The sequence below is a fragment of the Nomascus leucogenys genome, chromosome 19 (assembly GCF_006542625.1).
Source record: "Nomascus leucogenys isolate Asia chromosome 19, Asia_NLE_v1, whole genome shotgun sequence".
NCBI lineage: Eukaryota > Metazoa > Chordata > Mammalia > Primates > Hylobatidae > Nomascus > Nomascus leucogenys.
The window spans coordinates 3,245,886-3,272,728 of NC_044399.1; the positions used below are offsets into that span (position 1 = coordinate 3,245,886).

Genomic DNA, 26,843 nt, shown 5'->3' on the forward strand with positions numbered 1-26,843 from the left:
AGTTCAATTCTCTTCCTTGGTATAGGGCTGTTGAATTATCTGTTTCATGCTGGGCATGTTGTAGTTTGTGTTTTCAAGAAGTGGTTCATTTTGTCTAAGTTGTCAAATTTATGTATAACTTCAATAATACGTTTTAAATAATCCGTTATTTTTCCTGAATTTTATTATGTGTATGAAATTCGTCTGTTGTTACATTTTTATTTTATGATTTTTGAGTCTAAATAAATATTCACTTTTGATCCTAGCTTCTTACGATTGTAATTTTATATGTATCTTTTTCTTAAAGAATGTTCCTCTATTCCCCAAAACATGCAAGATTCAGGCTGCACAGAAGCTGGGTCTGTCTAGCCCCTGACTAAGATTTGTTTCTGGCATTAAATGAAACTTGCCTTTAAATGAAACTTAAATGCGTGGAGTGAGTTTCGGGACTCACGTGTGGCCAGGTCTCCACAGGCCGTGGTCAAGCTCTTGCTGACTTTTGAAGCGAAATCCCATATGAACAAAGGAAAGGAGATCAGTCAGCTGCCCTGGTTTCTGTCTGATTGGAGCCAGGTGATGAGCGTCCCTCCTCTTTATGCTCTTCTGAATGTCCTCAGTAGTCATGCTTATTTTTTCAAAAAACAAAAAGAAAGAAGAGAAAGCCAAAGAAGAAACAAAATTGGGGTGTTGGGGTTGGAGAGTTAGCAGGGGCATCTCCGGGGGGAGGGTCCTGCCCCCCACCCCAAAGCCGGCCTCAGGGAGTTCCAGGCGTTCCCACACTCCCCATGCAGGACGGTGGGCGCAGCGCAGACAGGAAGCTGCCCGAGATAACGCTGCGGCCGGGCGGCCTGATTTGCTGGGCTGTCTGATGGCCCAGGCCGAGGCTTCTCCCTGCGCCTGGGACTGCGGCCGCCTCTCTAAATAGCAGCCATGAGGCGCCTGGGGGCAGTGTCCTCGCCGGCCAGCGACGGGCAGGGCAGGACGCCCCGTCCGCCTCGCGCGTGCTCAGGTAGGAGACGCTGCCCCGGGCTGCCCCTGAGGGTTTGACGGCGGCTAAGACAGTGGAGAGGGGAGGCAGGCAGGGTTCCAAACGGGGCGCGAGGTGGGGGCGCGAGGTGGGCTCCGGCTGAGCGAGGAGGATGGGAATCTGTCCCTAGATCCAGGCAAAAGATTGAGTCTCAATAAATCTGGCACCAGAGTTCCAAAGTTTGATTAGTTCATGGCGGAAATTCGTCATGAACTAATTCTATTGATGAGATGGGTTCAGACCCATGAGAGTTGCTGGCTGATGAAGTCACCCTCTTGGGTGGCAGATTTCAAACGGCCCAAGGCCCAGAGGGCGAAACAGTCTTTGCTAATTCCAAACCGCACTGCAGTACCTGGTCGCACAACCTGAAGATTGTTTCTGAGCTGAGCAGCGTCTGAGGGGCCAGGCGGACAGCAGCCACGACTGCTCCCAGGGACCAGCGGCTCTGTGTTGGGCTCAGGAACGGGGATCAGAGAGCTGGGGGAAAGGTGGGCCTTGCATTGGCAACTTTCAAGGGAGAGACTTTGAGTTCAGATGGGGTCGTCTAAAACCACGTGGGGTCATCTTGTCTCCAGAAGTGGAAAGGAGGAAAGTTTCCTAGGGCCGCTGCCTCCTACCTGGATGCCTTGCGCTAGGAACTGGCGGTCTTTTTAGAGCTGAGGTGATGTGGTCCTTCTCAATTTAAAGATGAACGTTTAAAGCCATCGCACGTGCATAGCTGGAATTTTGGTTTGATGAGAAGCACTTTGCCTGTGGTAGGAGAGCACTGCCCCAATCTTTCACAGCTGTTCGATTTTGTTTACAATTTTGAAAAATCCATGTGCCGGAGAAGAGAGCACCCCGGTAATGTGCTGACTGCTGGGGGAAGAAAAGAGGGGAGAGGTCCCTTCTTACTCTGTGCTCTTGGTAAGAAGCTCAGAGGAGCGTGTGCTGTTGTGGGGTGGAATCCAAGCCGCCCCAGAAGGTGCCCTGTCACTGTAGGGAGGGAAACGGTAAGGCAGGGTTGGGGCAGCCGCCAGTGAGAGGAGCCTCCTCATGCTTCAGGTATGTGGTTCTCAGGAGGCATTTGCGGTGCCTGTAAGATGCTGGGCATTGCTGTAAATACTTAATGAAAAAGCAGAATAGCATGTTTGGCAACTGAAGCCATGATTTTTTCTCATTGTCTATTTCATTCATTTTTTTTTTTTTTTTTTGAGTTGGAGTCTGGCTGTGTCACCCAGGCTGGAGTGCAATGGCACCATCTTGGCTCACTGCAACCTCCGCCTCCCAAGTTCAAGCGATTATCCCGCCTCAGCCTCCTGAGTAGCTGGGACTACAGGTGTGCATCACGGCGCCCAGCTAATTTTTGTATTTTTTAGTGGAGAGGGGGTTTCACCATATTGGCCAGGCTGGTCTCAAACTCCTAACCAGTTGATCTGCCCACCTTGGCCTCCCAAAGTGCTAGGATTATAGGCATGAGCCACCGGGCCTGGCCCCATTGTTTCCTCTCCCCTGCTTGTCAAGTCTGCCCCTTCCATTGATGGGAGGGCCCTAACCGTCTTGGGCCCTGGCTGGGAGGTAAGGATGTTGTTCTTAAAGAGGTCCTGGGGGTAGCTGTGGCTTCTCCGTTTACAAAATGGAATTCCTCTTCTAAGAAGGCAGTCAGAGGGCGAGACCTCTAGGAAGCAGACTCCTTCGGGGGCCTGGGTGCCCTCACCCTGTGCCTACCTGCCCTGGTTCCTGCTGTGCGTCTGAGAGTGCCCCGATGCAGGGCCTGTGCCTCCTCTGTGCCCACAGGCCTAGATAGGACCTGTCGCAGGAAAGTGGACAGAAACTCTGTGAATGGGCAGCGGGGTCAGTGAATGAGTGGAGTGAGTGAAGGCATGAGAAATGCCGGCCTGGGCTGCTCCAGGGATTAGTGGATGAGTGACGTGAGGGAAGGCATGAGAAATCCCGCCTGGGCTGCTCCGGGGTCAGTGAATGAATGGAATGAAGGCACGAGAAATCCCTCCTGGGCTGCTCCCGGGTCAGTGAGTTAGTGGAGTGAGTGAAGGCACGAGAAATCCCCCCGGGCTGCTCTGGGTTTCTCTGCTCACTACTCACCCCTTTTCTTGGGAGATGGAGGCTGATCTTTGTTGAAGCCACTCTTGGGACATCTGCGGAGTGAGGGCAGTAAAAGCCTTGCTGAACACCTGGTTATACCTGAACAGAATCATTTCTAGCTAGAGAGGAAATTCCCATGTCAGCCTTTGATTCCTGAGACATTAAAAAAAAAGAAAATCTAAACCCAGTTTGCATCCAACAAACACTGAGAAGTGAGGTTCGACTTGCGCACTGAGTGGGTGGGGAGCAAGAGTTTATTACTGCTTTCAGAAGCCACATATCAGAAGGAGCCAAAATACTGCTGCTCAGGCAGCAGCCAGGGAGACTATGGCTATGAGCCCAGTGGACCAGCACGTCTGGCTACAAACCTTGTGGTGCCCCTTGTTTTGACATTATTTTTGTATTTTTTAATTTTAATTTTATTTTATTTATTTCATTTTTTTGAGACTGTCACTCTATCGCTCAGGCTAGAGGGCAGTGGTGTGATCTCGGCTCACTGCAACCTCCACCTCCCGGGTTCAAGCGATTCTCCTGCCTCAGCCTCCCGAGTAGCTGGAATTCCAGGCACCCGCCACCACGCCCGGCTAACTTTTGTATTTTTAGCAGAGATGGGGTTTCACCATGTTGGCCAGGCTGGTCTTGAACTCCTGACCTCAGGTGATCCACCCGCCTCGGCCTCCCAAAGTGGTGGGATTACAAACGTGAGCCACTGTGTTTGGCCCATTTCAACATTATTAGGAATTTCAGGACAATGACAGCAGGGCAGTAACCCATGTCTGCAGACTGCCTGCCCTGGAAATACTGCATAGACATTAGATATAATAAAGATTTGGAAACATGGAAACACCACGAGGAGAAGAGCAGAAGGCTCTATTTGTGATGCAATTGTGAACTTTCATTCTGTTGTTTGCTCCTTTATTTACTCATTCATTTGTTCACTCGGTTTGGTGCCTGCTAATATGCAGGCTTCTGCGTGCCCAGAGACCTTTACGAAGCTGTAGTTTGCACAGATCACTCGCACGTGGACCCAAGCCTGCAGGGAACAAGGAAGGTGGGAGAAGTGAAGTCAGCTGCTGGGGTCCTGGGTTTCCGCTTTTCAGTTGCCCTTATTGTTCTAATATCCACGTGAGCGCAGGGGAGAAGGGTGTGGGCAGAGGCAGCGGGTGCGGGGTGTGGAGAGGAGGCTGCAGGCAGGCCATGGGTGAGGGTGTGGAGAGGAGGCTGGAGGCAGACTGTGTGTGCGGGGTGTGGAGAGGAGGCTGCAGGCGGGCCGTGGGTGAGGGTGTGGAGAGGAGGCTGAGGCGGCTGTGGTGCGGGGTGTGGAGAGGAGGCTGGAGGTGGGCAGTGGGTGCGGGGTGCGGAGAGGAGGCTGGAGGGGGGGGGGGGGGGGGGGGGGGGGGGGGGGGGGGGGGGGGGGGGGGGGGAGGGAGGCTGGAGGCAGGCAGCGGGTGCGGGGTGTGGAGAGGAGGCTGGAGGCAGACTATGTGTGCGGGGGTGTGGAGAGGAGGCTGGAGGCGGGCAGTGGGTGTGGGGTGTGGAGAGGAGGCTGGAGGCGGGCAGTGGGTGTGGGGTGTGGAGAGGAGGCTGGAGGCGGGCAGTGGGTGTGGGGTGTGGAGAGGCGGCTGGAGGCGGAGTGCGCAGCTGCATGGCCTGGTGGTGGAGTTGGCGCCGATTGTTCAACTCTCCATATTGCATTGGCTTTAGCGTGAGGAACTGTAATAATGTACCAGGTTGTTTTGGGAATTAAATCAGGTATGTGTCCAAATTTGGTATACAATGTATATTGGCTCCTTGTTCTCTCCATCAAAAACCTATTTTTAAAAATCCCTTACATCACGACTGAAGGAGGAAGGTGAGCCCTTCCTTTGATGAATGGGGAGAGGGTAGTTGGGCAGAAAGAGGAAAGCAGCCAACAGTGCTGGGCAGCCCTGGATTCCAGTCCCACTGTCGCCACATGCTGGTTGCGTGATGCTGGGCAGCCCTGGATTCCAGTCCCACCCTCGCCACACACTGGTTGCGCGATGCTGGGCAATGTTCTTCATTTTTCTTTTCTTTGGCTTCCTCATCTGTGACGAGTGCGTGATGGTGCTGATCTCTGTGCAGTGTATGGGAGTTATTTTCCTCCAACCCAGTGGACATTCTGCACCCCTGTCCTTTACAAAGTCATTTCTGCAAGGGGCTCTGCAGGAAGAAGCCAGGTCTTCATTTGGTGCATGATGACCCACGCTGCAGGATGGCACTGAATGGAAGCGGGTTTCCCTGTACCCATTCTGTGGGAGCATTGACTGACGCAGAGGCACTCTGCGGGGGACAGGCATTCTCAGATGAGGAACCCTGGCTTCTAGCCCTTTCCCTGGACTGGGAGCCCACGCATGTGATCACAGTAGGATCAGGAGCTGCCATTTGGTGAGCATTCGCTATATGCCACACTGGGTCACGGTGCCACACGCATTAATTACCTCTGTTATCCCTTCAAACAGCCTATTTCCATATTAAGAGAAGGGCAGGGGCTCGCAAAGGGCATGTGGTGTGGCCAAGGTGCTGGTAAGTGGTTCAGCGGATTTGTAGCTGTCCCTCACCCACTGCCCTCAGGATGCCAACTCCTGGGAGGTCTCTGAGCAGTGCCATGGCCCAGGGAGGCAAGCACTGGCCTACGGGCCCCACAGTCATGAGGGTGAGCTCCACGCCACCAGCTGTGCCTTTCCTCTCCCAGCACTCGTCAGTGGCATGCAGTCTGCCTTAATAAGATTAGATAATCCATAAGCTACAACTACATACAGTTGGCTATAAAGACACTGAGGACTATGGATACTGTGCTGTGATAGCTTCTAAAACTCAAAAGTGGCCGGGCACGGTGGCTCATGCTTATAATCCCAGCACTTTGGGAGGCCGAGGTGGGTGGATCATGAGGTCAGGAGATTGAGACTATCCTGGCTAACACGGTGAAACCCCTTCTCTACTAAAAATACACAAAATTAGCCAGGCGTGGTGGCGGGCACCTGTAGTTCCAGCTACTTGCAAAACTGAGGCAGGAGAATGGCGTGAATCCAGGAGACGGAGCTTGCAGTGAGCTGAGATCACGCCACTGCACTCCAGCCTGGGCAACAGTGTGAGACTCTGTCTCAAAAAAAAAAAAAAAAAAGCAACCAAGGCTGGGCACAGTGGCTCACGCCTGTAATCCCAGCACCTTGGGAGGCCGAGACGAGCAGATCACTTTGGCCCAGGAGTTTGAGACCAGCCTGGGCAACATGGCGAGAACCCATCTCTCCAAAAAAGACAAAAATTGGCCAGGCATGGTGCTACATGCCTGTAGTCTCAGCTACCAGGGAGGCTGAGGTGGGAGGATCCCCTGAGCCCAGGAAACTGAGGCTGCAGTGAACCAAGATGGCACCACTGCACTCCAGTCCTGTCCCAAAACCAAAAACAAGCAAAACGTGACAGAATATGGTGTAAGAACGCATGATGTGTAGCAATGCTGCTTAAACCCCGCCAGAGGAGAAGTTCACATTCGGGATGGTGTCCCCCAGGGGAGGGCGCGTGGATGGGAGTGGGGCTGGGGCTTCGGGGCTGGCGAGGCAGGTGCGCTCACCAGTGTCTGCTGTGTGGTTAGACCTCGTCATCGTGTAGTTGAATACACACGTTAACTCCTAATGAACTAGAAAGTGGACATCAAAAATGACACTTCGAGATATTAATAATTGTTGAAGCTGGGCAACGGGTACGTGGAAGTTCATAGTACTGGTTTTGTGTGTATCTGACATTTTCCATCATAAATGTTAATAATGATGAGAGCCTCAGCAGGACAATGCCGGGCCCCATGATGGCTGCGTCACTGCACGGGGCGGGATGCTCCCATCCATGCCCCTTCTCAGCAGAGCCGGGAGCCCCCACTTTCCTCCTGGCCTTCCCACTTCTATGCTTTGTTAAGTCACCTCTACTTCTGATTCCTCATGGATTCTTGCAGGATGTTTGAAGAAAGGGGTGTGGGCAGTTCCTGAATTAACCCCCTTTTCCACCACCCTTCCCACAAGGGCAGGGGGCCCCGGAGTGGTGGGAGTGGAGCCGGGGTTTGAGTAGGGTCTCTGTGGACAGGGCGGCGTGTCGACTACATAGGCCGTCGTGATGTAGCTGAAGCTCATGGGTTTACTTTTTGTAACTTTGAGCTTTTTGTTTTTTCTTTTTCTTTTTTTTTTTTTGAGACGGGGTCTCACTCTGACTGCCCAGGTTGGGGTGCAGTGGTGCGATCACGGCTCTCTGCAGCCTCAACCTCCCGGGCTCAGGTGATGCTCCCCCTTCAGCCTCTCCGGTAGCTGGGACTACAGGTGCGTGTCACTGCACCTGGCTAATTTTCTGTAGAGATGGGGTTTAGCCATGTTGCCCAGGCTGATCTCAAACTCCTGGACTCAAGCAATCTGCTGGTCTCTGCCTTCCAAAGTGCTGGGATTACAGGTGTGAGCCACCGTGACATTGAGCTTTATAGTACCTTTTTTCCCGAGCCATTCTTGGACATCTGGGATGAGAGGCGGCTTCAGCTTTAAGGTCTGTAGGTTTTCACAGAGGTAGGATTTAAGTTTTGTCATCTTCGGCAAGTGAAGCTCTCCCACCCACAAGCCCAAGCTATGACTCTGCCCTAACTCTAACCCTCTCTCCCTTCCCACCCCGCCCCTCCATCAACCCTTGCCTCAGTGGAAATGGACATTTAACATGGAATGTTCATGGCAGTAACGCTAGCCGTCTCCACTTCTTTTTGTCTGTTACCATTAGCGGGGACTTTTTTCAGATTTGGGAGAAGGATTTCAAATGACTTCCCTTCAAGCTGCAGGGCTGTCTTGGGCATCTTGACCTCCACACATTTCTGGGAGAACTCCTCGTGCAGCAGGATGTCAGGTGGTAAAGGTGGCCTCTCTCCAGCCAGAGGCGGGGACGCTGTAGACTCCATGGGGCCCTGGCTTTCGGGATCTGTCCGGACCACCCTCCCCTGGCTTTTGTAGCAGGGCTCTCATGGGGCTATTGATGTGGGAATCCCCCCACCACAGATGGCCTTTCTCTAGCAGCTAAGGTAACCTTCATTTTGTGCCTGAGAGGGCCAGCTGGCCTGGAATTGAGGGAGAGAAAATGCAGGGTGCCCTGACCCCCAAGCCTTGCAAACCGAACCACTGCTCCACCCACCGGGTCACACAGGAGTCTATAGGTGTCTCAGACTCGGAAAGTTGAACCTGAGCCCCTGACTTCACCTCACCTCCTCAGTTCTGTTTCTCAGCAGCTGGCTGCACTGTTCACCTGGCTGCTCAGAACAAAAGCTTTAATCTTTGACTTCTCTCTGTCATTTCCCACATAACTGATCAGCAAAACCTGTCAGCTTTGCTGCCAGACTGCATCCCAGACCTCTGTCATCACCTCCACCCACGCGTGGGGGTCCAGCTGCCGTCCTCGCCCACTGTGCTGTTGTGATTACCCTTGCTTGGTCTCCTTGCTTCTGTTGCTGTTCCTCTAAGTCCCGTCTCAAGAGCAGGGTGACCCTTTTGTAAAGCCGCTCCCTGATCCAGACCCTCTGTCTCATAGAGAGCAACCCCCAAAGCTTCTGGGTGCCGGCTCCTGTCTCCTGCTCTCTGCTTCCTCTGTGCCCACCAGGCCAGCCCACCTCTCCCCGCACTGTCCAGCGTGCACTGCCTCAGGGCTTTCTCTGAGCTGCCCTCACCCACCTGTCAGCGAGGCTTCCCTGGCAACCATCCTAAACAGCAGCATGTGTCCCGGCCACCGTACTCTGCCTCACTCTTCCCCACGGCGCTTACCCCTGCTTTGTCTGTCTCTGTCTGTCTGTCTGTCTCTTCCAGTAGGAATAAAAACATAAATGTTTTTGCTCTACTCCTGGCGCCTAGAGCTGTGCCTGACATTTGGTCGGCATCCACAGATGTTTTTGAACGAATGATTAACCAAACGAAAGGCTGCCGGGAAGTATCCGGAAGCATGGCCTTTGGGATGGACAGATGCTCTTGTGGCATCGATGCTCTGCGGAGCCCCAGTCCCAGCTCGCCATGGCTCTTTATCGGCTGTGCTCCGGGGCTTCCGTCTGCACTCTGCTCTTCTGGCCTGTCCCTCTCTCCCCTCCCGTCCCTCTCCCTCTGTTTCCTGGGCCTCTCCCTTCAAGTTTAGTAGTTTCCATTGCCCTCTTTGTTTTCCGAGTTTTATTTATTTATTATATTTTATTTTTTGGGGGGACGGAGTCTCGCGGTCATGCAGGCTGGAGTGTAGTGGCATGATCTCAGGTCACTGCAACCTCCGCCTCCTGGGTTCAAGCAGTTCTCCTGCCTCATCCTCCCAAGTAGCTGGGATTACAGGTGCCCACTACCACACCTGGCTAATTTTTGTATTTTTAGAACATATGGGGTTTCACCATGTTGTCCAGGCTGGTCTTGAACTCCCGACCTTAGGTAATCTGCCCACCTCGGCCTCCCAAAGTGCTGGGATTACAGGTGTGAGCCACTGCGCCTGGCCTTGTTTTCCAAGTTTTAATGCCCTTCACGATGAAGAAACAAAGAGGTCAGCATATACCCGCCCCTCCTGGGATGGTCAGAGGTCCATGCCACCCCTCTTCCTGTGGGCTCGGCCCCCACCTCCGCAGGCACCTGGGTTCCTAAGGCCGGGGCTCCTCTCTCCTTACTGATCTCACCGAGGAAGTCCAGGTGCCTGTCTCCTGCCACCTAAGGCGATGTGGGGCGTGGATTCCTTGTCTGTGAATGGAGCTGCTAAGCTTGGGGCTCCTCAGGCGCCTTGGCTGTTTCCTTTAGCTGTATCTCAGCCTCCCTCCACTGTGCCCAGCTCTGCAGAGGCTCCATGTCTGTGGCTGGCTATGCTGTGTGGAGACCCCTACTCCACTCTGTGTAGGAATCGTTTGTCCCCGAGATCAGATGGAACTCCTTGGGGTGGGCGAGCCATAGGCCTTCAATCAAGGCTTACTGACCGGGGCTGGCACGCACTTGGTGCCTGGTGCTGACCCTGGGGCTGCTGTGGAAGCTTCTCAGTGGAGGCTCATGACTGGTGCTTGAGTGAGTGAGGAGCACCCGCCATGGGGGCCCAGACAGCCCTTCCAGACACCAGGAGGGCTACACCCCTTTCCTCCGAGGCCTGCTCACTGTCACTGGCTGCCTGGCTGTTGCAGTTCCCATCACTGTTTATTCCTTCCTCTGTGTAGGAGTTGGTGTCCTGCCTGCGCTCAGGATGAGGGGGGATCTGGCCCTGGTGGGCGTTCTAATCAGCCTGGCCTTCCTGTCACTGCTGCCATCTGGACATCCTCAGCCGGCTGGCGATGATGCCTGCTCTGTGCAGATCCTCGTCCCTGGCCTCAAAGGTAACTGCTCCCTGGACTCTGGGCTGCTGGGCAGTGGCCTCCAGGCCAGCTGAGAGACTCCCATGCAACTGGGCCGTTCCACAGAGAAGCACAAAGCCCGAGCAAATCTGCTCACCCCATTGGGTCTCAGTTTCCCCATCTGGAAATCAAGGGCTGGGCGACATGATGTCTAAACTGTCTTTGGCCATGGAATTCCTGATTCTGAAGATAGCAATTTATTTGCAACTCAGCCCTCTCCAGGGGGACCTTGCTGCAAGGCACCTGGCTTTGCGTCAGACTCTGCACACATGGCCTCGTGTGATCCTCCCCATGAGATGATCTCATGTGGACCATTTTACAGATAAGGAAATTTGAGGGTCAGAGAAAATTTGCAACTTGTGTAAGTTCCCAAAGTGTGCTTCTACGTTGCTTCCTGAGAGCTCTTAATATTATATTTTAAAAATTAAAAAATCCCTGGTAGTCTAGTGGTTAGGGGAAAAAAAAAGAAACTTTTTGTTCTTGTTGCTTTGCCCTGTAATCTCCCGGATAGAGAGAGTTCTGCAGGTCAGGCCTGGGTGAGAAAGTCCCTGAGGCTGTGGTATCTGAAGCCTCCCCAGCAGCATCTTCAAGTAAGAAAATCACCAGCTTCTACAAAGCAGAGGCAACAGGTCCCCACACCAAGCCTGGGGGATCCCGGCGTGAAATGAAAATGTGGGCCCCTTGTTCAAAATTACAGAACCCAAGAAGGGACAGCAGAGTGTGTGCCAGTGTCAGGTGGCAGGGCCGGGGCAGCACTGGCGGCAGCAGAGTCCAGGCCACTGCTGAGGGGAGTCACGTGGGTGCCGAGGAGGGGGAGGGGGAGTCATGTGGGTGCTAAGGAGGGAGAGGGGGAGTCACGTGGGTGCCGAGGAGGGGGAGGGGGAGTCACGTGGGTGCTGAGGAGGGAGAGGGGAGTCACGTGGGTGCTGAGGAGGGGGGTCACGTGGGTGCTGAGGAGGGGGAGGGGAGTCACGTGGGTGCTGAGGAGGGGGAGTCACGTGGGTGCTGAGGAGGGGGTGGGGGAGTCACTTGGGTGCTGAGGAGGGAGAGGGGGAGTCACGTGGGTGCTGGGGGGGGGAGTCACGTGGGTGCTGAGGAGGGAGGGGGAGTCACGTGGGTGCTGGGGGGGAGTCAGGTGGGTGCTGAGGAGGGGGAGGGGAGTCACATGGGTGCTGAGGGGGAGTCACGTGGGTGCTGAGGAGGGAGAGGGGGAATCACGGGGGTGCTGAGGAGAGAGGGGAGTCACGTGGGTGCTGAGGAGGGGGAGTCACGTGGGTGTTGAGGAGGGGGAGGAGGAGTCACGTGGGTGCTGAGGATGGGGAGGGGGAGTCACGTGGGTACTGGGGGGGCATATTGACGTTCTGCAACCTGAATCAGGTCCACCCCCTCCTCATCCCCTCGCGGGCTGCTTGGACCTTCAGCTTCTCTTGTGGAGCGTCTGCAGCTCTTTTTATTGAAACATTAGAGAAAAGTGGATTCAAACCCATGATCAAAACAGTCACCACGAAAGACAAACCCTGCTGGCCCGTCTTGGACAAAATGAAAAGATCAGCCCTCTCCCGGGGCACAGGGTACGGATAGCTCGGGGCCACCCTGCCAGGCTGCGCAGCTCTGGCGGGGTCTCTTTTCCGGCTATGTTCACCCCGGTGTTGGAAACCAAGTGGACCGTCCTGCAGCCCAGACAAGCCCAGTGGCCTTTGTGCTTTTAATTCTGATAAATGTGCCTGCTTTAGAAAATGTTTAATTCTGTTGGAAGCAACTTAAACTGTTGGACGCGTAGGGCTTTCTTAGAAGTGTTGGTGAAAGTGCCTTTGGCCTTGACTTTGTGGTGGCGTGTGTGGGTTTGTGAGTGGAACCTCTAGCTTTAGGTCCGAAACCGTGGCTGTGGAGGGCTGGACTTCTGGCTGTGGAGGTCACGTCCCTGCCCGATGTGGTGGGTGCCTCTGAGTCCCTACCGTTCTCTTCCCTGCGCCCTGCCAGGTCTGTGGCCCGCACTGGTGGGGGCCGTGGAGTGGGCTCCAGGGTCCTTTCTGGATGCTGCTTTTCCCAGGTGCTGTTGGGAGGGTCCTTCCTAGCCGTTCACGTCCTGGGTCCCCTGGATGTGCTGTCATTTCCCACATGGGTAGGGTCCCTTCCCAACCTTCGCAGGCTGGGAAGTAGGGCAGGTCTGAGTGTGCTGTGGGTCAGCCGTGCTGCGTGACGGGTCACCTGTCCTCCCAAGCCTCGGCCTCCTGGTCCGTGAGGTTGGGAAGGCGATGCCAGCTTTGGGCTCTGTGGGGATACAGTGGTGGCACCAGGAGTGGGCACAGAGTGACGGGGGACCCAGCCCCTGCTCCCGGCTCTGGGACAGTGACTTACAAAGCACTAACCCTGTGCAGGCAGCAAGCCCGACCAGGGAGCAGGTCAGGTGTCCGTCCAGCACACGCCCCGCGAGTCCGCAAGCGAGAGGCGAGCACCAGGGGCAAGGAACGGTTTAAAAGGATTCAGGATACCCAGCATGTCAGGAATTGGGTTACTCAATAGAGAAAATGGTGTGTGCCAGCAGACTTCATCCCTGCCGGCCACAGCATGTGCCAGAGCACCCCAGGGTCGCTGGAGGTCAAAGAGGAGAGGCAGCGTGCAGCACAGTGCCAGCTTCTAAGGAAACAGACACACACGCAGTCACCATTCATTCATTAGACAAATGCCCTTTGAGAATCTACCAGGCAGGCTCAGGGCTGGGATGAAGAAGCCACGGCCTGTCTCCTCACAGTCCCGCCGTTCAGCCCCGGACATGGAGTGGCATCTGGTCTGCGAAACACGGCACGCACCACCCCCCAACCCCCACAACCCCTTGTGTTTTGGATCCTGAAACCTCTGCCAACTCCACATTTGGCTGAAGAATCTTCCTGGGCACACGTGCCAGGCTGCTGCTGACTGCTGGTGGTGTTTGAGATGACATTTATTTGCCATTCCAGATAATGATAATATATTATCTTTACATTTAGAGAGAATAATATATTATCTTTACATTTAGAGAGAATGACAACTTCTTTTAATGGGAAAAATGTCTTTTTTTAATGGTTAAAAAAATGGCTGTAGGTGAGAAAACATTTATCTGTATTAACAAATGTGTTTCCCAGAAATATGAAAGGTCATAGTTCTTCTTGAAGGCTTTATCAAATTAATTTTTTATTTTTTTGAGATGGAGTTTCTCTCTTGTTGCCCAGGCTGGAGTGCAATGATGCGACCTTGGCTCACTGCAACCTCCGCCTCTCAGGTTCAAGCGATTCTCCTGCCTCAGCCTCCCAAGCAGCTGGGACTATAGGCATGCACCATCACGCCCTGGTAATTTTTGTATTTTTAGTAGAGACGGGGTTTCACCATGTTGTCCAGGCTGTTCTCGAACTCCTGACCTCAGGTAATCTACCCGCTTCGGCCTCCCAAAGTGCTGGGATTACAGGTGTGAGCCACCACGCCTGGCCTATCAAATTAATTTTAAGATCATTTACTGCCATTCTTTAAAACAACATTGATAAAACCAGTAATGGGGCCTGAATAACATGAGCCGTGGGAGGTTTGCTCTTCTGGCACCTGACGGCCTGTCTGTGCCGTCTCCCTTGTGTAGAACAAACCAGGCAGGCTGAGGTCCTGGCTTTCTCCTCTCTGACTTCCCATGGCCCTGGGGTGCTGTGGCACTTGCTGTGGCAAGCAGGGATGTGAAGTCGCTGGCACGCGAGTTTGTTCAGCTTCTAAGCAGGTGGCATGACCGTCAAGCACTGTCCACCGATCTTCCTCAACTGGCTATAAATATGTCGAAGTATCTTAGGTTCTCAATAAAATAACTGACATGCGCCTTCCTAGCTGGGTTGGAAATGACCCCAAATGCAATCAAGGTAAAAGATTTTTGTTTGTAGATTTGTACATGATTTGCGGGGAAGCCAAGCAAATAGTAAATGCCAGCCACGTTTTGTTTCTTTGAGCGAGGAGAGAGCTGTGTTGTGACGATGGTGGAAGTGAGCCAGCAGTTGAAATGTTAGCCTCTCCTGGTAGAGAATAACTTGTCATTAGAACTTTATGTAGTCAATCATCCTGAAAATGAAAAGGATGTGGGAAAAATGTCATTGTGCTCGCTGGGTCTACATTACAAAATGCATGGAGAGTTGAGCGGGGAGGTGTATAGAAACCCCGCTCTGCAGTCATTACCTGCAGGGACGTGCATCTTTATGACCCCTGGGACCAGTGCACAATGAACACTTCAAACCTTGCCTAATTGGCCAGGTGCAGCGGGTCACGCCTGTGATCCCGGCACTTTGGGAAGCCGAGGTGGGAGGATGACTTGAGCCCAGGAGTTTGAGACTACCCAGGGCAACATAGTAAGACCCCATCTCTGGAAAACAAAAAACAACCCTGCCAAACTGTGAACAGTGCTTGAAAACAGCCTTGGTTCTTAAGATGCATGGACAGGGCAAGTCTACAAGGCAGAGGCGACGGGGACCGCAGAGAAACCAGGGCAGCCCCGCCGTGGATGGGCCTCTGTACTCTCTGGTCTTCAGCGCTGCTGGTCCTGAACCAGGGATTAAAATACTTTTTCTCGTGACAACCAGCACGGTGTCTTCCAGGGCATATTTTGTTCAATCCTCATCAGAGCTGAGGAGGACCAGGCTGGGAGGGCTTACGCTGGGTTTTGCACGGGGAGGAAAGCAGTCTCTGACTCCAGGTTCGGGTTCCCCACACTGCAGGCACAGCCATGAGGTATTTGGGGTACCTGCTGCCCAGCGCTGTCTGAAATGCGCCTGGCCCTGTACAACTACAGACACAGGCCCATTAAGCAGAGCCCTTGGGAGATGGCGTGTAAGTGGATTTTGTGATTAGCTGAGAGATATAGAGAAAACCTATGTTAAATCCTCTTCTTTAGAAAGTCTTGCTGTTTTTAATGACTTATTATTCTTTCTCTCCTGCTTTAGTAACGAGAGTTTGTGGGACACAGTGAAATGTGTGGTGCTTTTCAGGGTCTTTCCGTGCCTCCAGTTGTTACTATGAACTATTTTGCTTTTCTTTGATTTTTTTTTTTTTTTTTTTTTTTTTTTTTTTTTTTTTTGGAGACAGGATCTTGCTCTGTCACTCAGGCTGGAGGGCAGTGGTGCAATTATAGCTAACTGCAGCCTCCAACTCCTGGGCCGAAGAGCTCCTCCCACATCAGCTTCCTGAATGGCTGGGACTACAGGTGCACAGCAACACATCCTGCTATTTTTTTTTTTTTTTTGAAATGGAGTTTTGCTCTTGTTGCCCAGGCCGGAGTGCAATAGTGTGATCTTGGCTCATTGCAACCTCTGCCTCCTGGGTTCAAGCGATTCTCCTGCCTCAGCCTCCAGAGTAGCTGAGATTATAGGCATCCGCTACATGCCTGGCTAATTTTTGTATTTTTAGTAGAGACGGGGTTTCCCCATGTTGACCAGGCTGGTCTCGAACTCTTGACCTCAGGTGATCCACCCGCCTTGGCTTCCCAAAGTTCTGGGATTACAGGTGTGAGCCACCACGCCCAGCCCTTGCTAATTTTTTTGTAGAGATGGGGTCTTGCTATGTTGCCCAGGCTGTTCTCAAACTCCTGCCTTTAAATGATCCTCCTGCCTTGGCCTCCCAAAGTGCCGGGGATCACAGGCATGAGCCACTGCACCTGGCCAACCAGTTTTTAAAAGTCAGATTAGAGACAGGCAGATGGATGCAGGTGGAGGTTGGTCAGAAGCTGTCATGACAAACCTGTCCTTACTGCTTTCTCTTTAGGAGGAGAGGAGATGAGGGTGAGTAGTCCTGCTGGTTAGTGAGTCTCGCTCTGAGGTTTTGAAGCCTGAGCAAGGCGTGGTAAAGACACACTGGTGTGCCAGCACATCCCAGCTTGGACATGTCACTTTATTCTTGTCGCTGTGTCTTCACCTGTAGAGTGGACATAGTGCCCGCCCCACGCAGGGGGAGAGGTGAAATTATTATGCAAATAAGTATGCCATGTACAAACTCCAGGAGCTTTCTTAAGCAGTATGAGAAGAGCTGGCAGACCTGCTTAGTGTTAATTCTTTACGAGTACTGATGCAGCACCCGCCTTCTTCCTGGTGCTCTGAGGGACCGAGGGTTGGGTGAGATGGAGCTGTGTCTTCTCAGAGCTTTCAGCCCGTGGGAGAAAGAGCAGACTGCTGTCATGTAGGTGGCGTGAAATGCTTTATGAAGGAAGCATTCTTCTGCCCTCATCTCAGCCACGATCACTGTTGGCCTGGACCGCGGCATGGGTGGTCAGGTTATCCCCATGAGCTCCAGGCATGAAGTCCCTGGGCTGTCTGCTGCCTCAGGCTCGTGGCTTGCTCTGCCCAACCACCTGGCTTCCCGTCATCCCCTCCAGCCCTTCCCCCTTGTCTGTGCACCTGCTGACCCTGTCCTCAGAACACTTCTTACTCTATGCCTGGCTACCCCTGCTCAGAAGCTCAGCCTGAGAACCACCCCTCAGAGGGACTTTTCAGATCTTGCCGTCTAAATTATGGCTCCTTTGTTGAGGTTATCGCCTCATTTTATTCTTGCGTCCGGTGTTGCTAATGAGAATTCTTATGTCAGTCTGATTCTCATTCACAGGTATGCAGTCTTTAAAACTGTTTTTCCCTCCTGGGTAGCTGACGGCATTTTCTCTTTATTCTTGGTGTTCTGCGGTGTCGCTCTGTCATGTCTGAGTTACTTTTCTCTGATTTTCCCTGTGTGGTTCTCCGCAGACCCTTTCACAGAGTTCTTTCATGGCTTTCCTTAGTACTGGGAAATGGCAGCTACTAAATCTGCACAGCCATGGAGGTTTTGTTCCTCTCTTTCCAGAACTGCTGTAAGACAGGCATTGGCATTTGTGAGTTTTTCCTTCAACTCTCAACTTCATAACTTCAAAACAAACAAACAAAGCCTGCATTTCCTATTAGTGCTGCCCTGTGAACAATGCTTCCTCCTCACCCTTGGCTCCACGAGGCCTCTTCACCCTTGGCCACTGGGGACTGACCTTTCTGCCGAGTGGCTCCCGCACAGCGTCTCTGCTCGGCTCTTTCCGCTGCAGTGCGCTGTTGTTCACGGACTGGCCTCTCCCATGTCATGAGGACCTGAGTTCACTGATTGCACAGTCAGCGTCCAGCTGCTTCACCGTTCCGTCTTCTCTGTTCTTTCTTCTGCACCATGCTGGTGCCCCTTGAAACCTCTGGGGATTCTTAATGCTGAGTTTATCTTGTTAGTGGATATTTCTTGCTAAACTGTCAATACTTCTCCTTTCTTCTTACAAGATAGGAAAGCAAACTTGAGAACTACCTGGAGCCTCAGAGCAGCATGTGAGTGTGAACCGTGGGTCAGCCCAGGGGCAGCCCACAGGCTTTTCAGCAGGTGGCCCTGCGGGGCTGGGGCTGGGGCACGGGGGTGATGTGGGGATGGGCCCGCTGCCGTCGCTGTGCTTTTCTCTTTGTTACTTGGATTTAAATGGAATGTCCCCTCTGTGAGGCCAGATAATCAGCTTTGGGGATTTTGTGGAGGGATCTGTAATCTCAACTGAGCCTCTCTCCAAGACAAGGTGTGTGGGCGGCAAGCCATCCAGGTGCCAAGGCAAGAGACCGAGGGCACGAGCTGTTCCAGTATAATAAAATATATAAAACAACAAGAGTTATACTAGAGTATATATACTCTCTCTATATATATAGAGTTGTTTTATATATTTTATTATACTGGAACAGCTCGTGCCCTCGGTCTCTTGCCTCGGCAACTGGATGGCTTGCCGCCCACAAAGGTGCAAATGGACAGTTATAGAGAACTAAAGTTTACGTGAATGTGGGCATGATTGTGCAGAGAGGGAAGGTGAACTTGTAGCATATCAGTGCACACACACGCACACACATGCACACACACACATGCACACCTATGCACATGCGGACGCACGCACACACATGCACATGTACACACATGCACACCTATGCACACGCACACACACGCACACATGCACACATGCACACACATGCACACACACTCCCTCTCTGCAACCATTCAGAGGAGGGATAGTGCAACAGGTAAGAAATGTGGCCTTATAAAAATGACTACAGAGCCGAGTCCCAGCCAGCAGAGTGGCCCTGTTGAGAGAATCCGGAAGAGCCTCCCAGAGAACCAGGTGAGAAGGCAGACCCTGGACAGGAGCCCGCTGACCAGGCAGGCTGGGCAGAGGGCACAGAGTAGGGAAAGACCGGGGTCCGATGTAGAGACCACACTGAGGAGAGACCCAAGTACTGGATGTCATTTATGGCTGAATCTAGAGACATAATAGAATTCCATTTGTTTCAGGACAATCATTTTGGTGTGGATTAGAGTGGGGGGAGCAGACTGGAGTGGAGGTGTTGGTGTCCACAGGCCTTCCTGAGGCCCCTGGCCTCACTGCACACATCTCTGAACTGTGCCTTGTAGGGTGTCTCCACCAGTGATTCACCCTCTGTCTCCTGCACCTGCTGAGCCCTGGAAGCGGGTGGATGTGCCCACCTGGTCACAGGCAGCCCCCATGGTGGAGGCCCTGGCTGAGCAGGAGCCTGTGCCCTGGGGGGCTCACACTGATGGGGCCAGGGGGATGCTGACATATTTCATCCTTCCCTGAGTACCAAGCAGATGAAGCTCAGGGAGAGGTCGGGGTGACGCTTCCCATGGGGGGCGCCTGGAAATGGTGCTGCCCTTCTCGTTGGTGTTAGGGTTGGGGAGAGCCAGCATTTAGATGAGGCACTGTGTGCCCAGGGACAGACTAGGAGACCACCAAGAGGGGTAACTGGTGAGAGAAACACAGGCCCTTTCTAAGACAGAAGATAGGGATGGGAGAGAAATAGCCCTAAAAGCAGAATCAGGGGCACCCAGGGTAGGGGCTGGGCTGCAGGCAGGGAGGGAGGTGGGGAGAGAAGGGGCTTGGCCACCTGCAGGGACCCGGGGAGAGCCCTTCTAACTGTTCTTCCTCCACAAATCACTCTGGGACGCTGTGCTGGCCAGACGAGCTGCTAAATGGATGTGACTTCTTCCACAGGGGATGCGGGAGAGAAGGGAGACAAAGGCGCCCCAGGACGGCCTGGAAGAGTCGGCCCCACGGGAGAAAAAGGTACCTGCAGCCCTGGGCCGGCCCTCAGAGCTCTGAGGATGGAGGCACCGCTCCTGCTAGAGCCGGGTGGGGAGGTGGGGGTGGTGGTTCCAGAGAGGACAGGCCCTGCCCTCTGGGTCCCAGGGAGGCAGACGGCATGGGACTCGGCTCGGGAGCAAGGAGGGGAGAATGCTCCTTCAACAGTGCTCCTTGTGCTGACCTGTGGTGCCCTAGGAAAGAAAGTGTGTCCTGGAACTCAGCAGAGGCTCCTGGCCCCTCTAAGCCTCATCTGTAAGGCGGGAATAACAGCTTCCAGATCATTTGTGAGCGCTAAGTGAGTCAGTGTCGTTATGAAGGCGGCGTGGCAGGGTACACAGATAGGACCCTCATCACTTTGCGTCTGTCTCCTCCTTCGTAAAGTCGCGTGATTCTGCCTGCCTTGTGGGACTGTGCCGAGGCTCATGGGAGCTAGATCATACATGTAAGGGAAATGTATCATGTGTAAAGTAGCTGCACAGTACATGGCAGAGGTTAAATATATGGTGGCTGTTATCTTTATATACTCCTTGTTACTGCTTAAAATTTTTTAAGTGTTTTTTTCTTTTTCTTTTCCTTTTTTTTTTTTTTTTTTGAGACGGAGTCTTGCTCTGTTGCCCAGGCTGGAGTGCAGTGGTACAGTCTTGGCTCACCGTAACCACCTCCTCCTAGGTTCAAGCTATTCTCCTGCCTCAACCTGTTGAGTAGCTGGCATGTGCTATAACGCTCAGCATTTTTTTTTTTTTTTGGGTATTTTTAGTAGAGACAAGGTTTCACCATGTTGGCCAGGCTGGTCTCGAACTCCTGGCCTCAAGTAATACATTTTTTTCCAAGTCATTAAAGATTGTCTCTAGAAATGCTTTCTCAGTATGTACACATCATTTTAAGAGAACATATACTACAGTTAGCCAACCCCCCAACCAATCTTTTAACATTGGAGAGTTAAGTTGTTTCCAATTAAAAAAATTATTATAAGAACACAAAGATAATTAAATACATATTTAAGCCCATGCACTGTTTTTTGAAACGTTTTTGAGGTATAATTTATGGACATTCTCATTTTGAGATTACCATGCAATCAGTTTTGACCATTGCACTCACCCGTACCCTCGTCCTAAGCAAGAGCTGGAACATTCTTATTTCACTTAGCGTAATGCCCTCCAGGTTCATCCAGGTCACAAATGCTAGGATTTTCTTATATTTCAAGATTGAATAATACTCCGTTATATATATGCCATGTTTTCTTTATCCACTGATTGGTCAACAGATGCTTAGGTTGTTTTCATGTGATGGCCATTGTGAATAATGCTGCAGTCAGCATGAAACTGTAGGGATCTCTTCAAGATCCGATTCCATTCCTTTGGCTATGAACCCAGTAGTGACATTGCTGGATCATGTGGTAGTTCTGCTTCTGATTTTTTCAAGGAGCCTCTGTACTGTTTTCCATTCCCACCAGCGATGTCCAAGGGCTCGCCTTTCTCCACGTCTTCTCCAATGCTTACTCTCTTGTGACTTTTTGATACCAGCCATCCTAACAGGTGTGAGGTAATGTCTCACTGTGGCTTTAGTTTCTATTTTCCTGATGATTGATGACGTTGAGCACCTTTCCATATACCTGTTGGACATCTGTATGTCTCCTATAGAAAAATGTCTATTCAGCTTCTTTGCCCATTTTTAAATTGGGTTCTTTGTTTTTTGGCTATTGAGTTGTACAAGTTCTTTATATATTTTGTGTATTAACCTCTTATCAGATATATGGTTTGCAAATACTATCTTCCATTTCATAGGTGCCTTTCCATTTTGTTGATTGCTTTCTTTGCTCTGCAGAAACTTGTTAGTTGGATAGGTTAGTCCCACTTGTTTATTTTTGCTTTTGTTGCCTGTGCTTTTGGAGTCATATCCAAAAAAAATCATTGCCAAGACCAATGTCAAGGAACTTTTCCCTTACATTTTCTTTTAGGAGTTCTGTGATTTCAGGTATCACATTTAAGTCTTCTATTTTGAGCTGATTTTTATGTATGGTATAAGACAGGATTCAGTTTTGTTTTTTTGCATGTGAATATTCAGTTTTCCCAATAGCATTGTGTATTCTTTGTGCCTTTGTTGAAGGTTAGTTGACTGTATATGCACTCATGGGCTTATTTCTGTGCTTTCTATTCTGCTCTATTGTCTACGTGTCTGTTTTTATGCCAGCGCTTGTCTGAGCAAGTATACTGGTTTGATTACCATCTATCTGTAATATAATTTGACATCAGGAAGTGTGATGCCTTCAGCTTTGTTTTTCTTGCTCAAGGCTGCTTTGGCTATACATGACCTTTCATGGTTTCACATGAATTTTAGGATTTTTTTTCCATTTCTGTGAAAAGTGCCTTTGGAATTTTGATAGGGATCGCAGTGAATCTGTAGATTGCTTTGGGTAGTATGGACATTTTGAAATATTAATTCTTTTGATCCATGAGCGTGAGATTTTTTTCCATTTATTTGTGTCTTCAGTGTTTCATAGTTCTCAGTGTACAGGTACACAACACTTCCTTGGTTAAATTTATTCCTAAATATGTCATTCTGTTTGGTGCTAGAGTCAAGGAGACTGTTTCCTTAATTTTTTTCAGGTAGCTCATTGTTAGTGTATAGAAGTGCTGCTGATTTTCGTATGTTGATTTTTTATCCTGCAACTTTACTGAATTTGTTTATTAGTACTAACCAGTTTTTAGTAGAGTCTTCAGGGTTTTATTTATATAAGATTATGCCATCTGCAAACAGAGCCAGCTTTACCTCTCCCTTTCCAATTTGGATGGCCCCTCCCTCCCTCCCCTCTTCCTCCCTTCCTTCCTTTCTTCCTTCCTTCCTCTCCCTTTCTCTTCCTTTCTTTCTCTCTCTTTCTCCCTTTTCTTTTCTTTCCTTTCCCCTTTCCTTTTCTCTTTCTTATCTAATTGTTCTGCCTAGGACTTCCAGCACTATATTGAATACAAGAGGTGAGGATGGGCATCCTTGTCTTGTTTCTGATTTTAGAGTAAAGCTTTCAGCTTTTCACCAGTGAGTATGATGTTAGCTGTGGGCTTCTCATATATGGCCTTTATTGTGTCTAGGTGCATTCTTTGTATATGTGCTTTCTTGAGAACTTTTATCATGAAACAACATTGAGTTTTGTCAAATGTTCTTTCTGCATCTCCTGATGGTAATATGATGTTTATTCTTCATTCTGTTAGTGTGGTATATCACATTTATTGATTTATGTATGTTGAATCATCCCAGGCATAAATTTTGCTTGATCATGGTGTGTAATACTTTTTTTTTTTTTTTTTGAGATGGAGTCTCGCTCTGTTGCCCAGGCTGGAGTGCAATGGCGTGATCTCGGCTCACTGCAACCTCTGCCTCCTGAGTTCAAGCGATTCTCCTGTCTCAGCCTCCTGAGTAGCTGGTTACAGGCATGCACCACCACGCCCGGCTAATTTTTGTATATTTAGTAGAGGTGAGGTTTTGCCTTGTTGGCCAGGCTGGTCTTGAACTCCTGACCTCAGGTGATCCACTGCCTCGGCCTCCCAAAGTGCTGGGATTACAGGTGTGAGCCACCATGCCCGACCGTGTATAATCCTTTTAATGGGCTGTTAAATTTAGTTTGCTGATATTGTGATGAGGATTTTTGCAGCTATGTTCATCAGGGATATTGGCCTATAATTTTTTTTTCTTGTCCTGTCTTTGTCTGACTTTGGTATCAGGGTAATGCTGGCTTTGTAAAGCTAGTTCAGAAGTGTTCTCTCCTCTTCAATTTTTTGTAAGATTTTAGAAGGATTGGTGTTAATTCTTATTTAAATTTTTGGTAAAGTTTGGCATGAGGATACCAGGTCCTGGGCTTTTATTTGATTGGAGATTTTTGACTATGGAATCAGTCTCGTTACTGATCTGTTCAAATTTATTATTTTTTCATTATTCAGTCTTGGTGGGTTGTATGTTTCTAGGAATTTATCCATTTCTTCTAGGTTACTCAAATTTTTGAGGTATAATTATTCATATTACCCTCTTATGACCCTTCATATTTCTGTGGTATCAGTTGTAATTTCTCCATTGCATTTCTGATTTTATTTGAGTTATCTCTTTTTTCTTAGTCTAGCTAAAGTTTTGTCAGTTTTTTTTTTTTGCCTTTTCAAAAAGTAACTCTTAGTTTTGTCACTTTGCTATAGCTTTTCTAGTCTCTATTTGGTTATTTCTGCTCTGATATTTGTTATTTCCTTACTTCTGCTAACTTTGGGCTTCATTTGTTTGTTTTTTTCTAGTCCCTTATGATGTAAAGTTAGATTGTTTATTTGTATTCTTTATTTTCCCTCCATGTAGGTATTTATTGTTATAAACTTTCCTCTTAGAATATCTTTTTGCTGTATCCCATAAGTTTTTGTATGTTGTGTTTTCATTTTCATTTGTTTCAAGATATTTTTTGATTTCTTTTTTGACTCATGGGTTGTTCAGGAATGTGTTGTTTAATTTTCTCATATTTGTGAATTTTCCAGTTTTCCTCCTCTTGCTGATTCCTAGTTTTATACTGTTGTGGTTAGAAGAGATGCTGGATATGATTTCAGTCTCCTTGAATTTGTTAAGACTTGTTTTGTGGCCTAACGTATGATCTATCTCGAAGAATGTTCCGTGTGCACTGGAGAGGAATGTGTTTCCTGCTGCTGTTGGATGGAATGTTCTCTGTATGTCTGTTAGCTCCATTCGGTCTAAAGTGTGGTTGATGTGCAGTGTTTTCTTACTGATTTTCTGTCTGGTGATCTTCCCATTGTTGAAAGTGAGGTATTGAAGTCCCCTACTCAGTGTATTCTATCTATTTCCCCTTCAGATCTGTTAATATTTGCTTTACATATTTAGGTGCTCCAATGTTGAATGTGTATGTATTTGTAATGATTACGTTTTCTTGATGAATTGACCTTTTATCATTATATAAAAACCTTTTTTTACTCTTGGGTACAGTTTTTGACACAGTCTATTTTGTCTGATATAAAATAAATATAGCTACTCCTGTTTTGGTTTCAATTTGTGTGGAATATCTTTTTCCATCCCTTCATTTTTAGTCTATGTGTGATCTTAAAGCTGAAGTGTGTCTTTTGTAGGCAGTGTATATAGTTGGGTCTTCTTTTTATTCTTTTTTATTAAGCTACTCTGTGTCTTTTGATTGGATAATTTAATCTATTTACATTTAAAGTAATTATTGATAGTTAAGGATTTGCCATTGCCATTTTGTTAATTGTTTTCTGGTCACTTGGTAGATCCTTTGTTTGTTTCTTCCTCTCTTGCTCTTTTCCTTTGCGGTTTGATAATTTTCTGTAGTAGTATGCTTTGATTCCTTGTTCTTTCTTTTGTGTATGTACTAGGTTTTTTATTTGTGGTTACCACAAGGCTTACATAAAACATTTTATAGTTATAACAGTCTATGCTAAACTGATAACAACTTAACTTTGATCACACACAAAACTCTACAATGTTACACTCACCCCCCATTTTTTGTTTTTGATATCACAATTTACATCTTTTTTATTGTACATCTATTAACAAATTATTGGGCCAGGTGCAGTGGCTCACACCTGTAATCCTGGCACTTTGGGAGGCTGAGGTGGGTGTATCACGAGGTCAGGAGTTCAAGACCAGCCTGGCCAGCATGGTGAAACCTTGTCTCTACTAAAAATACAAAAATTAGCTGGGCGTGGTGGTGCTTGCCTGTAGTCCCAGGAGGCTGAGGCAGGAGAATCGCTTGAACCCGGGAGGTGGAGCTTACAGTGAGCTGACATTGTGCCACTGCACTCCAGCCTGGGTGACAGAGTGAGACTCCATCTCAAGAAAAAAAAAAGTAGAATAGATTAGCTGGGTGTGATGGCACGTGCCTGTAGTCGCGGCTGAGGCAGGAGGATTGCTTGAGCCCAGTATCTGGAGGCTGCAGTGAGCTATGATGATGTCACTGCACTCCAGCCTGGGTGAGAGAGTGAAACCCTGTCTCTAAAAACAAACAACAACAACAATAAATTATTGTGGCTATAGTTATTTTTAATATCTTTGTCTTTTAACCTTTATACTAGAGTTACATATGATTTATGCATAACCATTACACCATCAGAGTATTCTGAATTTGACTATTGCTATCATTTGAGTGTTTGCCCCCTCCAAAACTCACGTTGAAACTTGATCTTTAATGTAATAGTATTGAGAGATTGAGCCTTTAGGAGGTGATTGGATCATGAGTTCTCTGACATTATGAATGGATTGCTCCTTTTATGAGTTAATAGATTAATGGGTTATTACAGGAGTGGGTTAGTTATCATGAGAGTGGGACTATTATAAAAGCCAGGTGGCCTCTCTCATGAGCCGCCTTACTGTGTGATGCCCTGTGCTACCTCAAGACTCTGTGGAGAGTCCTCATCAGATGTGGCCTCTTGACCTTGGATTTCCCAGCCTCTAGAACTGTAAAAAATAATTTCTTTTCTTTATAAATTACCCAATTGCAGATATTCAGTAATGGCAACAGAAAACAGACAAAGACAAGTATATAGTTTTATCAGTTATCTCTACACTTTTAAATGTTTTCATGTTACTAATTAGCATCCTTTTGTTTCAGCTTGAAGAACTTTCCTTTACATTTCTTGTAAGGGAAGTCTAGTGGTGGGGAACTTCTTTAGCTTTTGTGCATCTGGGAGACTGTTTATGTTTCCTTTATTTTTGAAGGATGGCTTTGCGAGTACATAATCTTATTGCCAGTTTTTTTCTTTCAGTACTTTGAATATATGGTCTCACTTTCTCCTGGTCTGCAAGTTTTCTGCTGAGAAGTCTGCTGATAGCCTTATAAGGGTTCTCTTGTATGTGATGAGTTTATTTTCTCTTTCTGTTTTCAAAATCCTCTTCTCGTCTTTGATTTATGGTAGTTTGATTATAATGTATCTTGCTGAAGTTTTCTGTGGGTTGAACCTATTTGGAGACTTTAAGCTTTGTGTACCTTGATGTCCACATCACTCCCAAGTTTGGAAAGTTTTTTAGGCATTAATTCTTTAAATAAGCTTTCTATTACCTTCTCTCTATATTCTCCTCATGCAACTTCCATAATGTGAACGTTAGCTTTCTTGATGGCGTCCTTTAGATCTCATAGGCTTTCTTAATTTCTTTTAATGCCTTTTTTCTCTTTTCTTCTCTGATTGGATATTTTTAAATGACCTGTCATCAAGCTCACATATTCTTTCTTTTCTTTTGTTTGATCAATTCTGCAGTTGATGCTCTCTACTGCATTTTAAATT

At 49.1% G+C, this 26,843-nt stretch overlaps 1 protein-coding gene across 9 annotated transcripts in view; it reads left to right on the forward strand.

The window, feature by feature from the left end:
• The first annotated feature begins 643 nt into the window (after positions 1–643).
• COLEC11 (collectin subfamily member 11) overlaps positions 644–26,843 on the forward strand; it is a 47,602-nt gene continuing 21,402 nt past the window's right edge. For 2 of the 9 annotated variants that reach the window (XM_030799647.1, XM_030799649.1), the window contains exons 1-3: positions 644–988; positions 10,281–10,436; positions 19,489–19,560. In XM_030799647.1, the coding sequence (XP_030655507.1) occupies positions 910–988; positions 10,281–10,436; positions 19,489–19,560 (307 nt within the window). In that variant the 5' untranslated portion in view covers positions 644–909. Of the gene's footprint in view, positions 989–7,866; positions 7,985–9,519; positions 9,629–10,280; positions 10,437–19,254; positions 19,277–19,488; positions 19,561–21,039; positions 21,121–21,780; positions 21,784–26,843 lie in introns of those variants that run through there. The other 7 variants (XM_004091325.3, XM_030799650.1, XM_030799648.1 and 4 more) reach the window with 6 other exon arrangements.